General features: G+C 43.6%; 1 protein-coding gene across 9 annotated transcripts in view; it reads right to left on the reverse strand.

The window, feature by feature from the left end:
- Nucleotides 1-14915, reverse strand: part of COMMD10 (COMM domain containing 10) — a 161045-nt gene that overhangs the window by 38919 nt on the left and 107211 nt on the right. Inside the window, exons 6-7 of one of the 9 annotated variants that reach the window (XR_005842635.2) lie at nucleotides 2855-3578; nucleotides 563-1567 (exon numbers count right to left, since the gene is read on the reverse strand). The exons of 7 other annotated variants lie outside the window; for them this stretch is intronic. Coding sequence is in view for 1 of the 2 variants with exons in the window: in XM_015280625.4 (XP_015136111.1) it covers nucleotides 3573-3578 (6 nt within the window). In the remaining variant the exon portion in view is untranslated. Of the gene's footprint in view, nucleotides 1-562; nucleotides 3579-14915 lie in introns of those variants that run through there. One more of the 9 variants, XM_015280625.4, reaches the window with a different exon arrangement.

Genomic DNA, 14915 nt, shown 5'->3' on the forward strand with positions numbered 1-14915 from the left:
ATGCTGATGTCTTTGGAATAAATGTAATTGTAAATGTGTGCAGGAGACAGAGTTTCATTTACTAACTAGCATGGCTTCTCTGTCTTCTTGTCCCCTGGTTCAGGGGGCAAGGAAGGCAATCACAACAGTGGAGAACAGGCTCTTGGTCCTGGGGCAAACTAATTGGGATGCTCTTTGGAGCTGAAATATATCACTGTGTATTCATCAGCATCGGGCATGACGACACATAAGGAACATTACTCACACAGACGTGGCTAGTATAATAAACTGGCAAGCCATGTCTGGGAACATAAAGCAGCCCTGGAAGGTTCACCTGTTGTGCTTCTCTGGAACCTGGAAGAGGGGGGAAAGAGGGAAAGGAGGCTCAGCGCAGCCCTGAGACCCCGCCTGCCTACTGGGGCTGCTGGGCTTTGCAGAGAAGTGTGGGTGAACTTCCACATACTCCTGGGAATTGCACTTCACCCAGTAATTCCTGCATGAGATTTGCTTGTATGTTTGCAAACGATGTTGACCTCGATAGTATAATGCAATCTGCATAAGACAAGCAAAACACAGCTCCTTATTTATGAAAGCTTACTCTGTAGTACAAATCAATTTATTTTATACTAATACATTCACACTTCCTTCTCACACATCTCAAGTTCACATAAAGGGCAACCAATGGTTTAATTTAAAATGTGAGTGATTTCCTGTGTTCTGCAACTATAGCTAGAAATAAATAATAAAAGAAGACCCAGACCAGACCTCCTTTTCCTGAGCTCTCTCACGGCCCTGTTGTTTTTCCGTGCCTGATAAAGGCTGGCTTGCTGCTGGTCACCCTTTTTTCCCCTGTCTCCCTCCTCATTCCCCCACCAGGTCCCACTGCGCAGGAGCTTTCAGGCCCTAATTGCCCTAGTTTAGCACGGATAGCAATTAATTTTAGTAGGAAAAACACAGAGCCAACATTCACTGATGGAGACAGAGGGATTTCCACTGTGGAAACAACAAATTCATCTTGTTCCCTTTGAAGTCCGATTCCTGGCATGTTTAATTTAAAATGAATATATCTCCTGCTGAGTGCCTGTTCGGCTTGAAACTTGGGCTGAAGTGGTGTCAAGCTGCTGTGCGGCTGTAAGCAGCACGTTGGCCTCAGCTTCCTTTCAGAAGGTATTTCTTTCTGTTCCGAGAACTCCACAGTTAATTTGAATAGGGCTACTGCGCCAATAGGCTCTCAATAGTGTAAAATAACAGTAAATAACATATTTTGTTAATGAATTACATATATTTGTTAATGTAGCGGCAGTGGAGCGTACTCAGTGTAGACTTCTGCTTTTCTTTCAAGCTAAAGGTTTTGCTGGTTGTCCTCTCTTCACTGGGACACAACACATTGAGTTCAGCTGGTGCTGTCTTTGAGAAGTGCACCAGTAATTCTCCAGGATAAAGGAAGCGTTTGCAGCATTTTCAGCACAGAAAGAGAAAAGCTGAATGAGCCATTTTTCACCTCCAGTCTTGTCCATACGTACAAGACAAGTTTATCTTGTCTTCACCAGGCTTTGCCGCTAGGCTCATTATTGAGGTACAGCAGCACCTGTGAAGAACAATAAAAGCAAATGTGCGTAGTGGTCAGTGCAGATGCAATATGTAGCCCTATAGACATATCTCAAAATAATCTGCCAGGAAAATTACAATTAGGCTTTGACAGAAGCAATTGCATGGACTAGTCAATTAAAAAAATTACTTACTAGACTTTAATATCTTTACCAACGACAAAACGACAGTTGAAAGTGACCTAATGTTATGAATATTTAATTAGGATTAATAAAATGCATCGTCGAGACCAATTTCAATAACTACTAATTCCAGGAACTGGCCTTTTCCTTTTTTTTTTTTTTTTTTTTTCTTTTTTTTTTTTCTTTTTTCATGCTTTAAAATCACTTGGCCTGTTCACCAGGGGACAGTGGAGATGATTGCCTCTTTTCAGGAAAGCCACACTGCCACACGAACATGCAGAACATATTTTTTAAGGAGTTGTTTTACTATTTGTTCCTAAAGGGACGGTGAAATCCCCAGGATAAATACAATTCCTTTCTCAAAGGCAGCACTTTGAGCCATGCCTACGGGGAAGCAGAGCACCTTTTTTCTTCCCAGTTGCCATTTAGCACCGGCCCTACCCAATCCTGCTTTGCAGCCTGACTGGGAAAATTTACACAAGGCACCAGCCTGTGATTTCTTTTTAACTCGAGCATCCCACGGCCTTGTGGAAATAACATGTGCTGCCCCCCCCCTGTAAATGAAGGCATATGTTTCGGGATAGTGGGGGAAACAAGGCCTGAGCTGTGGTCCCCATGGAAGGAGCCAGGTGCTGTGGCCAAGGCTGGTGAGATAGGGGAGCCTGGAGGCGCCACAGCTAATCTGCTGCCAGCTTCCCATCTCCGTGACAGCAATAAAACATCCACCCTGCGCACTGCAGAAGTCACGGCAATAATTCTGACAGCAACCTGTGCTCTCCAGAGGACACACCGTCAAGGCAGGATGTGCCAGAAAGGCTGCAGAGTCTGGACCAGGGGAATGAGCCCAGCTCTGTTTCAACTTGTGGTCAAGGCTGACTGCAGCTCCTCACCCCCAAGACAGGTGTCTCAGTGTCACCAAGACAGTCCCAGAGTTTCCCTCTTTAAGCAGTTGAGATCTTCCAGGCAACAAATACACATTTGAGACCAAGCATCAGGGAATGCTTGTACCAGGGGCAATGACTGCCCAGCACAGACTTGCCCAACCATGCCTGCAAGACAGACTGCCAGTCTGAGAGGGTTAGCAAGCGGTGAATGGTCCTTACGTAAAAACACCAGAGATTAGCAGTCAGGTCCTTAGCAGATACCTTCCTGTGTCCAGACAGCTGTTATTCCTGGGGGAGAACACACGTGCCTTTCCTCAAAACAGTCATCTCTTCCTGGCAGTGAGAAATTCCAGCGAAGTTCTGCACTGAAAATTGACTGTGAATGCAGCACCTTCTCGCACAGACGCTCTGCTCGCTCAGTGAACTGTCACATCTGCTGACTTCAGGTGGCTGAAATAGATCCTTGCTACCTTTCACTTGTTAGTCTCAAAAAAAAAAAAGGCACCACCGGGAGAGAGAACAAAGATGGCAGTCTGCTCTCCCCATTCCACCATAACGTCCCGTTCCCATCCCAGTCCTTCATAACGTTTTATTTACTGGCGACAATGCAAATTCAATGAGAAATCACAGCTTCACATACAGATCCCAAGTAAACACGAAACGCAGTAACTATGGACTCATACATTTTTATGCGTGGTTATTTTTCAGAGCCGAGCTCTACCCTAATCTTTTATAAGATTGCTTCCTGGAGATTGCATTCTTGCAGCAGCACAGATATTTCTACCATCAAAAGCAAATTCTGGAATCACTGCCTTCAGAAAGCGTTGTGAGGCACATCAATTCCAGAGCATCAGATTCTCCAGATGTTGACTCTGCACTCAGGCTACCAAGGGATGCTTTCACTTTTCTTATCTGCCAGGAAGCATCTCAAATAACTTCCAGTAGCATGGTTCCTCCAGCACCATTCAAGGCTCTTGGATCAGACCTGTATGGAAGGAAGAGAGCTGTTTATGGGATAACAGGCACCATAGCATCCAGTGTTCGCTTCAAGGCTTTCACGCAGCATAAGAAAGTAATTCCTGGGACATTGAGGTACCACAACATCACTGTCTTTACACAGCGCTGTCGTATCTCCTGTTCAGTCCCTCCAGGTGCTCTGGGCTGAGAGTATGTGCTGCAGAGCTGTAAGTTGCAAATGTATGATTTTGTTTGCTGTTTGACAGTGCAAGGCATTTGCACGGCATAATAAAGAAGTAGAAACCAGAGAACAGTTTTGTCCTGTGAAAAGGAATATGGTCAGTTATGAAGTTACCTCTTTATCTAGCACTGGAACCCAGAGGAGAGACATCCAACTAGCTGGCAGTTTTGCTCCAGCACCAGCTGCAACGCACGCCAATAGCTCTAATTACAAAAAATCTTGTTGCAGTGATGAAGTCCATGCTTTCTCTTCACCCTCAGAGACAGCCAGGAATGCTGATTTGAAGCCAGAATCTTTATCCTCATGGAGGTATGCACCATTACAGAAAACCAGACTGCTCAATTAGCCCCCTGATTTATGTAGGTCTAAGATCAGGTCCTCTCCAACTCCTCAAATGCCCAGAACTCAAAGTTCAGATACTCGTCATCTAAAGGCCTTAAAAGCTGTCAGGAAAGCCATTACAGCTTTTTGCCAGACTCATCACCCAGGGGAAATTACTTCTGAATCCCCAAACTAGGAATGAATATAGCTGCTGCTTGCATCAGGGCTGAAGCAGCACAGCAGATTAAGCCAAGCTGGCCCCCGCTCCCAGCCCTGTGTCAAGCCCTGCAGCTGCCCTGATCTTGCTGGGGCCAGCTGCAGTCCATCACCAGTTAACTTCCCCACAGTGTCCTGATGGAAAGGTGGGAGAGCAGAAGAGAAGTAAATCATCTTCTTGCTGCTGCTTTGCCCTCCCCTGACTGCACACCTTGACAGCAAAGAGAAAGGAGGCAGACAGTCAAATGACCTACGCTCAACCCGAGGAGATGCTCCCCTCACTCTGTGGGGGTGCTGTGCCCCACACAGACCTCAGGGAGGGGTGCTCTTGCACCCTGTCCTGTGGGAAAGCACCCAGTAACTCCCACAGGTTTTTGCACTTACAAAAACTGCCATTCTGCAGAGCTGCCAGCAGTGTAACGTGTCCCCCCAGCCCACACTTAACGTCAGAGCATCCAAGAGGTGGTCCACCATCTTCCAAGGTCACTTACTTGCCCAGAATTGCCAGTAACCAGCTGAGCTCCTACAGAACGAGCCACTGTTCCAGGTGTTCCAGAAGGAACAACAAAGCCGTGGCCACTGCTGCTGGCACCTACTTTTAGAGATGTGGAAAGGACTGTTGCAAAAGTGTTCCTTTTCCTCAGCGTGCTGTGGGCTCCTCAAGGGCATCTGAAATGAAACTCTGCACGGACTGAATTTCCACTGAGGAGCCGGGCTGCTTTACAAAGAGTCAGATTCTCTGTGATGTTTTTCAATTCATTTTCTACTTTTTTATTTTATTTTTTTTTATTTTTTATTTTTGGGATAATGAAGGTCATATCCCCAGGAGAGCACTCGTTCTGTTCTCTGCTCATCCTCACACAAGAGACAGGAGGGAGAGGTAAGGTGCAGAACTGAGGCTGGGCAAAGGTACCGCTGGAGCAACGCTGGAGAAATGGCGTGGTGAATGATGCAAGGGCTTGTTTGTTGATTTGTGCAAGTCAGTGTGAGCTGCATTACCTGGGGAGCTGACCCTTCTGTTGCACAGCTCTCCTGACTCGTGGCTGCCACCAAACAGACGAGCAGGCTGGTTATAATACCCTTTTGTGTGACAGTTTCTAAACATTTCCAAACAATTTTAACGTTCCTTTCTTGCTTGCCAGCGTTATATATCCTTAGATAGGGTTTCTAATAGGTTTCTAACATCCTTTCACATATCCTCAGAATGGCCCATCATGTTACAGATAGCTCTAATTTTGCATAGATTAAAACAGTCATAAGTACAGAGCTGTTATATCCTGCTCATCTTGCCTTAAGGCACAACGTAAATGAAAGTGGAGCTAAGAATAGGGTCTCGTGTCTCAGCTGAGGGGAGAAGCGTGTGCCTGCCTACATAAAGAGAAGTAGGTTATGTTTGGAATAGCAAGAGACTTTTTTTTTTTCTTCTTCTTCTTCTTTTTTTTTTTTTTTGTCTTCAGAATAAAAAAAAAAAACGAAGTGTCAAAAGCATGAACTTCAGCAGAGCTGATCTATTCTCCTTGTCTCATTTCCGAGCAGGTAAACTATATATATATATATATATATGTATGTATAAATATATGCATATACAGGGAAAAAAAAAAAAAAAAGAAAAGAGAGACAGACATAAAATTCCCAAAGGAAAATCTTGTCTTGTTTAAGACATAATGAATTCAGCCTTCAGATGCTGCGGAGTCTCAGTGCTTTTCAGCCCTGTAATGTTAGTCGAATAATTATCTCACAAAATGTGTTTGTGTAGGTGAAGTCTCTCTGCTTTGGTTGCTTTCCTGCAATGAAACAGAAAGCTGCTAACCCCTTGTAAAAATACAGAAAAGCTGGAGAACATTAGGTTTGCATACACACTGCTTTCCACCTGTATTCTCCATATAAGTATTAGTGATAAAACAACTTAGAAATAATTCCTCTGTGTGGCACGGGCTTCTCTCCCAGTTGTATTTCCAGACGAGGAGAGTGAGACATTAAAAGAAAGGAAGTTAAAAACACTGCCAAACAACAGAGTGTTAAATACATCGTGAACTGAAAGCCTTCTGCTGAAGCGAAGTGCATGCTTTCAAAAAAAAAAAAAAAACCAGCCTCATCAAACACATTTATTTAAGTCAATTAAAAATAGGGTATTAATTCAATTGCAGGATGACTATGTCATTAACTCGGTATTTTCAGATGTAGAATAATTTTACGTTCAGGAGATAAAATCTGGCAGCGTGGCCCAGTGGATATGGAACTGGATTAGGAATTAATCCGTTAATTGGCTGGGCAATTGGGCAAAGCACATAATCCCTCCGCATGCCTCATTTTTCTTCGTCTTTAATACAGAGTTTTTATGCTTTTGACTTTCACAAAGTGCTTTGATACGCACAGATAAAAGGCTTATATTAGTTATTATAGATGAATACTGAAACGCCATAAAAGCATTGCTTAATGAAATATTGATTTAAAAAATATCAAGTGGGACTGGCTCCCTGCCTCAGATATGGAGGCATTTTGAGGAAACGCCTATGAACCAGGGATCTCACATCCCTTTCCTTGGAGAAGATTTACCACTCTGAAAGACGGAGAGGACGGGAGCCTAAAGACAACGGCTTTGCTCAGCGGAGGGGCTGTGCATTTGGAGGGTCTCCAAATGGCCAACCAGGACCTCTCCTGAAGGGCCGACCCTGACAGCCTGAATCACACGGGAAGATCCCCAGTGATTTCAGGGTCTTTGGGCTTTTTAAGTGAAAACGAAACCCACAGGAGGTAAAGATGCAAAATCACCTCTTGTGAAACGCTTCCAATTTTGTCCTCCGCCTTTTTCAGCAGAAAGCTGAGGGGTGGACCTTTCGAAGGTGAGTGTGGAATTGGGGGGACCGGAGACAAGAGAAGGCAGCAGGGGTTCCTGTTAAATAAATCAGAGAATCAACAAAGAGCTGCTGGAGATTGCATTTGCAGAGACATTTACAGGATCCCACAAACACCTACAGCTTGATGCACCGTGGGTATTTTAGGTGACAGTGGTATGCTGAAGCATTTGGATAAAACGGCATGAAAGTTTCTTCACTATAAGGGCAACAAAAGCTTTGTAATTGGTGAGGTATTATTAGAAGTGCTTAAAAATAAGTTGGAAAGCTATCTAAGGGATCTGGAAGGTGGCAAACCATGTGCGTATAATACAACGGGTTAAGCTAAGCGATGCAACCTTTGTACCTACAGTTGAGACCTTTCTTTTCATGCTTATGCATTTTTTCCTCTTCCTTTACGCTGTTTTGTGTACCAGATGGCACCAACATAAAACTGACCACAGCCGTGTTTCCCAAAGCTGCCATAAGGGCTGCTGCGAAGCCTGCTGTCCTAACTCAGCTTTGCTTCACTGCCAGCAAATTGCCAGGAAGAGTGGCAAGGGGCAAGCAGAGCTGACTCGGATCTCTAGCCCTGAGGCTGCACCTGCCACCACATCACAGGTCACAAAGCCAGAGAGCCTCACCATGTTGCTCGTCCATCAGAAGGGAGACATGCAAAGACTACGCTCTCACATTCCCTTGTTTTCTAAGCTGGCTCTGAAAACCCCTGGATCTGCACTTTCTGATGTGAGATCTTGCAGCACAGGTCCGTGGCACAGCACAGCAGCTGGCAGTTGCACAAGGTCGGAGCTGCAGGCCAACCCCTGGGGCTGCCAAAAGCCAGGCAAAGCTCTGACAGTCCCCTGACTAGACTCCTGTCAAGCCAGGTATTCTACAACAGGTGTGATTTTAACCATGTCAGTAAACCCGCTGAAATCTGCTGGGCTACTCACATCTCTCTGCTCAGGCATTTGCTGTAAGTGGTTTGCTGAATCTGTCCCTGGGAGCCTATTGTCTTCTTTTTTAGCCATGTTTAGACTGCTTACCCCACACAGCAACTTGCCAGAGTCTGATTAACAGCCCCACCACCATTTACGTGACCCAGAAGCGCAGTTTGAAGCACTGATGGAAGGAAAGACAAGTGGAGAAAGAGGAAAGCTCCCAAAGTAAGAAATTCAGATAACCTTATATCTAATGCTAATGCCGGGAGCAACCCAGTTGGCTTCCAAGAGACCTTGAGGGGAATAAGGTGATACTGAATGGAAATCTGGGTATTGTAGTTCAATTGTAGTAGCAAAGAGAGCGCAGTGAGATGTGAAAACAGAAAATGGAGAAAGCAGAAAGCAAGCAGCAAAGGTCTGGCACATCCCAACCTACTGAGCCCACTTGTGACGGATTTCAAGTGAGCCCACGGAAAAGCAGCATGACTGAGCTCATAACCTCCTACACCTGGGAGCACGTGCCCCTGCTCAGCCTTCCACATCCTCTGTGCATGGTACATTAAGAGGAGCAATTCAATATAGCAGAAATAATAAAAGCCAACAAAAATAAACATTTAATGGTTTACGGCCCGGGGGCTGGGGAAATCTTTCATCCATCTAATCTGCAGCAATGCATTTCTGGCTTTTCATTGATGTCAGTGAGAGAACTGCAGGCTCAGAACAGCTCAAGGTGCACTAACTCATGTTCCTCTACCCTTCTGGGACACCCTGCATTAAGCACAAGAGCGGCTGTTAAAAGGAAATTAAGCCCAGCAAAGAAGACCACAGGGTCTGGTTCTGCCTTTCCTCCTGTGAGCAGGAGTAAAGTTCCCTGTGTCCAGGACTGCTTTGTGCCAGTGTTTTTTCTGGGATAGCCGGGTCTGTGATCAGCAGACAATACAGAGCCATAAATCAAAAACACCTCCGCAGAAACCATTTAAAGGGGTGATCTAAAAATATACTGAATTCTCACCCAGGACATGGGTTTTGCCGGTGACGGTGGCTTTGATGTGCCTTCTTCAGGCACTGTGCTAAATTCATGCAGTTATCTCATTTTAGAGAGTGGGAAAATTAATCCTTATTTTAGCACCGTCACTTCAGAAAAGGTAGAACAGGAAACAATCAGCCCGTTAAAATAGATCTTAACTCAAGTCAGAGAGGTGAAAGTCTAATGCTTTATGAGTACCCATTAAGTACCTAGTAAAAATGCAGAGTATTCCAGATTTTTATCCATCTGATTTTACAGTTACAGTTAGAGTAATGGAGACAGATCTGAAAGCCGGATCTTCCTATAAAAACAAAAGCTGGGAATCAGCAAAAAGCTGGAAAGTGTGAAAAGTTTCACTTCAGCTCCCTTTTTTTGCCCCCCCCCCCACCCCCCACTGTATCTTCTCTCCCACTATCACTTCGCTGATTCAAATTCTACTCCACCATCTGTTCAGAAAAGAAACAAATGGAGTGCGTCTAATTTCTGGATATTCTGAAATAACCTGGGCAGTCTGATTCCAGCGAGGAATCTGCTTGCACGTCAACTTCCATATCCTCACATTGTGCTGAAAAAATGCAGCTCAGCCTAAGTCAAAACAGCGCTCGTAGAACAGCATGCAAACGTAGCAACAAGGTAAATACAGACACACAGATATATTAATGCCTTGGCTGGATTGCTCCTCCTGATGTGCCTGTTGCCAAAGTGAAAGAGTAGTGTCTCGTTAAAGCTGCCAATCTGCCTAACATTCACAAAAGACATTCACAGCACAGGTACTCATGAAAGTTCCCCTAAAGCTCCGGATCAAAGGCTAATAACTGACTATTGAATCCGTAATCTAACTTGCAGACAGGAAACCATGTTTTTAACTTTGTCAGCTGCCCATGAGTTGCACAGCATGAAAAACATTTCTTCCTCTTGATGGCCAAGGCAACTGTACATCATCTTCTCACTGCAATGTGTGAAGGAGATGACAGATGAGCCTCCTCCGTGTTCCCTTTCAGTGCTAAGAGATGCAATATTAATGACAATGCACATCAGCATCTTTCCAGGAAAAGTGGTGGGTTTGTTTGTTTGATTGGTTGGTTGGTTGGTTTTTCGGGTGGTTTTGTTGTTGTTGCTGTTGTTTTGTTTTGATAGATTGAGGAAAAAAATGCATTTAAGAACTCATGCACTTCTTCATCTGCATTCCTAACTTAGCTTCTGTCCTTGTAACAGCCTGGGGGTTTAGACACAGCTAACACTGAGATATGAGTGAGAAGAAATCGAGCTGTTGTTTCTCCTATTAAGACAAGCAAGCACTGTATTAAGATTGCTGGTTAGATGCACGGGGACTAACCAGACATCGCAGTGTGAAGCCTTCATTTCCAAAACATCCTATCTGCTGAAGATAGCAGTCTTAGAATCTTAGAATCAGACAATTATAGACTCCTTAGAGCTGGAAGGGACCTCTGAGGGCCATCTAGTCCACCTCCCCAGCAATGCACTGGTTGATCAGGTTGCCCAGGGCTTTATCCAGCCTGGCCTTCAATGTCTCTAGGGATGGGGCCTCAACCACATCACTGGGCAACCCGTTCCAGTGCCTCACCACCCCCGCTGTAAAAGACTTTTTCCTTACATCCAGTGTCTTACTTTATAATGATTTATTAAAAAAGTCAGGCAATTAAAACAGGTTTCCCTGTTTTTAGGGGAACCTTTCAGTTTCAGTTTCCCTCCGTGGAGGAGCTTGTACTGGCAAATCAGAGGAGGCTGAAAACAAACTTCTGATGGGGCCTTTCACCACTTCTCATGGACTTTTAGACTTCAGATATGCAGTCACTATGTAGCATGGGTCATCGAAGGGGCAGAAATAGAAGCACAGCCAGTGTAAATATGAAATCTCAAGCTTTTTTCTTGAAGTCCAACTGTAGATATACTTCTGCAGATGGCCAGCATACACCTTAGTTTTTGTTTTTGTGTAGGATCTGGACAGAAATGGTGACAGTGCTAGTTCTAGAGATTAATGGATATAGGACTCACCATAACACTGAGCTTGTTGGCAGCTCATAGTACAGTATTGTCCTGATGAATGGCACCCAGATGAGATTTAGTAGTCTGAGCCCTCACTTCTACCACTTTCCTTTGGGAAATTTGACAAGTGAGAAGGCAGTCTCAGTGCCAAACAGTATTAATTCAACATTGCACACAAGATAATAGCACCCATAGGCCCCTTTCAGAGCCAGGACTACTTTGCTCTGTTGCTGTACACACAATACTATACCAGAAGTTAATGAAGTCCCATACATAGTCTCAGAGGAGAAAAATAACATCAGGTGCAAACAAAAAAACTGCTCCACCCCAAACCCTCCATGAATGAGCTTTTTAAGAAAAGAAAATTGAAATAATTGTAAAATTCTTTCAAAAGATATGGCAGGTGCTTAAGAGATACGTCTCTTAGACATCGAAGCCAGTAGTGGGAGGGAGAAGAAAATAAGTAATTTTTGTAAAGATCTAAATGGTGAACTACTTGTCACCAATGGCCACCAAAAATGGTGGTCGCAAACCACTGTTTTAGACAAAACAGTATTTTGGTTTCTAGGAAAAGACCTTCCAGCCTGCCAAGATTGAACAGACAGACCATCCATCAGCGCAGCACAGGAGGTGGTTTCACAAAAGGCTTTTACTATGCGTAGTTCATGAACCACATCTTCATGGCCCACCCCACCTCTACATATAATTGCACTGACCTGACTGAGTTACCATGTTTCTCTTTGATTTGTTGTGGAACTTTCTTTGGTATCCTTTCCTCAAAACATCCTAGGTGACACCAACCCAGGTTCCCTAATAAGACTGGATACAAATCGCATAATCTCTGCTAGAAAAATAATTCTTCCAAGCTCAGTGGGACAAATCTGAACCACAACTGAATTTAAGTGCCATAGCCCTAGCATTTATACAGGTATACCTAGCAGGTATACAAGAAGAGGAATGATTACAACAGAAGTCTCCGGAGTTGCTCCTCCCTCAGACTGGAGATTAGGAACAGTTTCTTTCCCATGAGAGCAGCCAAGCACGGGAGGAGGCTTCCTAGAGAGGTGGTTGATGCCCCACTCCCATCAAGAAAATATTTGGATAATGTCCTTAAAAAGGTACCTAAACTTTTGCTCAGCCCTGAAGTGGTCAGACAGCTGAACTCAGTGACCTTGGTGGGTCTCTTCCGACTGAACTCTTTCCTTCTACTCTCCCAGACATCAAGCCCAGTCTTCAGAAGCCAACCCGTTCAGTCAATTTCCCTTGAAAAAAATATCTGCATTAAAAATAAATAAATAAATAAAAGCACCAAAGCAAACAAACACTTTGTTTCCCTTCCAATTTAGGCTCCATTTTATCTAATGAGGCAGACATTGAAGCTGTAGTTTGCATAATCTGCCTTTTATGGATCAAAGAACAAATATTGCCTTGCCTGTGGATTTTATTACTGTCAGGGAACAGTTCCTCGTGTTCTTTTTTTGCTTATATTACGAGACACCACTGTCACATACCAACTTTAAAGGCTTTTACTGTGTTAAGATAAGGCCCACAGATGAAGCGTGGTGGAATTCAAAGTAGGAAATAATTTTTCATCTGCTTCTTTCCTCTGTTGACCATTTGACTTTCTTGATCCAACAGGGAACGTGAGTATTACCTCTATTTAAACTGATATAATGCCTTCACAATTAATCTTAAAAGAGTAAGTAAAATCCTGTAACAGTTTAATCCTCTGCTCCATTTATTAGCTTTCTGTCAACATTTTGGAGATTGCCAAATTCCTGCAACACTAAATTTTTTTGTATCTATCTCCACTTTACACACACAACACTTGATAAATAATTTGATAGCACCTCAGTGATGGTGAGATCCTCTCAAATGAAAGTTCTCTGTCCTCCAATCTCTAACCTTACTCCCAAATCCAAATCAGCAACAGACCCTGGGGATTAGTGTTATGAATTGCTATTACTTAGAAAATGAGTAAAAAACAATTTACTTGAGCATCTGAAGAAAATATCTGTTCTTGAGCAACAGAAGCTTAGATTTGCACCAAGGCACTTTCGAGCCCTCTTTATGTATAAAAGTTATCCCACTTGGATGTTCCCTGAGATGGAGTCTTCTTGCTTATCCTCAAACTTCAGTAACAGGGCCAATTTCTGCACATTTGTGAGCTTTGAGTAACTATGCTATGGCTATAAATTCAACTCATCATCGAGTTGAATTCAACTTCACCATCTGATTTTGTTTTAAACTTTAGCAAGGAGTTGCAAAAAATCTTTGGGACTGAAATTTGATGTGGTTAACCTTAGTTCAAGCAGCCTTTGGTGTCTCTTTTATGAGAAACTTCCCATAGTTTACAACCTATGTAATCTGGAGGTGTCTCTCAGGGACAAGTTGAATTATGATGATGGTCTAGCACCTGATAGCTGCAACCCTGCAAAACAAGAACAACCTTCCTAGCAATCAGATTGAAGGTTACAAATAAAAGTTGTGCAAATACTAACGCTGCAAAAACTCCTTTTATGCCACCCAGGTAGCCAAATACAACAGGTTGGAGACTTAGTTTTGCAAACAAAAGAACACACGCTTCCCATCTCCCATGCAACTCTCCAGACAAGGCAGGAACTCCCTGTCCAAGAGCTGAGATTAACAAAGACCTCAGAAAAATTACTGCATCATGATTAGCATGTTGGTGATTACATTATAGAAGCGGATAATTGGGAAAAAATGGAGCGGGACTCCCTAAAATTTTTATATCCAGAAGCATATCACAACATGCTTTCCTGAAAAATAATTCTGATAGAAAATAAGAACTATGTAAATGAGTAACGTGAGAACAAGACAAGGTCACGACACAATAAAATCAGGGCTGGCATACAAAATGTACTAAATGATATGCCTCGAGTGAGAGAAATGAAGTGTCAGCAGCTCTCTGTGGGAATGAAGACCTGGCAGGTGTCACAGATGGGTAAATGGTAACTCTGAGGACAAATTTACCTACCAGGTACACAAAGGGTTTTAACCAGCAGTTCATTCATACGGCAGCATGGTACTGGAGTTCTCACCCACATGCCCAGTTCACTCCTTTCCATGGCAGGCAAATCCTAAATCTAGCTCCTGGAGCATCATAAACAGCTCACCACACAGAATGGGGCACATATTATCCATCCTTTGAAGCCTTCCTGTTACAGGTACCTATACAGTGGGCACAGAAACCGGTACCTATAGTGTAAAGATGAGAGAAAAAAAATGGAAGATGGACTGTAAAGAGTGGAGTAGGCTGAGAGGGGAAAAAAATGATAAAGTCAGAGCTGGCCCAGTGGGGAACAAGCTACTGAAGCGCTCTCAAAAGTTTGTCATTAAATGAGTCATCCGTTTCCAAATGCCAAAATGACTGTGTCCAAAAAGCAGTTCATTAAGTGTCAGGTAAACACTGAGATCACTGAGCTTTTCTGATATTCTCTTAGGAATAATCTGACCATAAATTGCCAGCAATTAATTCAATACTGATGCATCTCTCTGAAGAAAAACTGAGTACCAGGATGAATCCGTGTGCGTGGACGCCCACAGCCAAGAGTTCACCTAGCTCTGATACTGCTGAAATGGAGGGAGATAAGGAAGGAACAGGCTCCGTCTGAATGATATTCAGTGTCCCGAGGAAAATATATATTTTAAGCTTTGAGTAGCAGATTTGTACAACGTGACTTTAGGGGGAATATAACTATGCTCAGTGCATCACAAATGAGATTGGTATGACCAGTCTTACTGAGCAAGTAAAGCA

This window comes from Gallus gallus, chromosome Z, assembly GCF_016699485.2.
Source record: "Gallus gallus isolate bGalGal1 chromosome Z, bGalGal1.mat.broiler.GRCg7b, whole genome shotgun sequence".
NCBI lineage: Eukaryota > Metazoa > Chordata > Aves > Galliformes > Phasianidae > Gallus > Gallus gallus.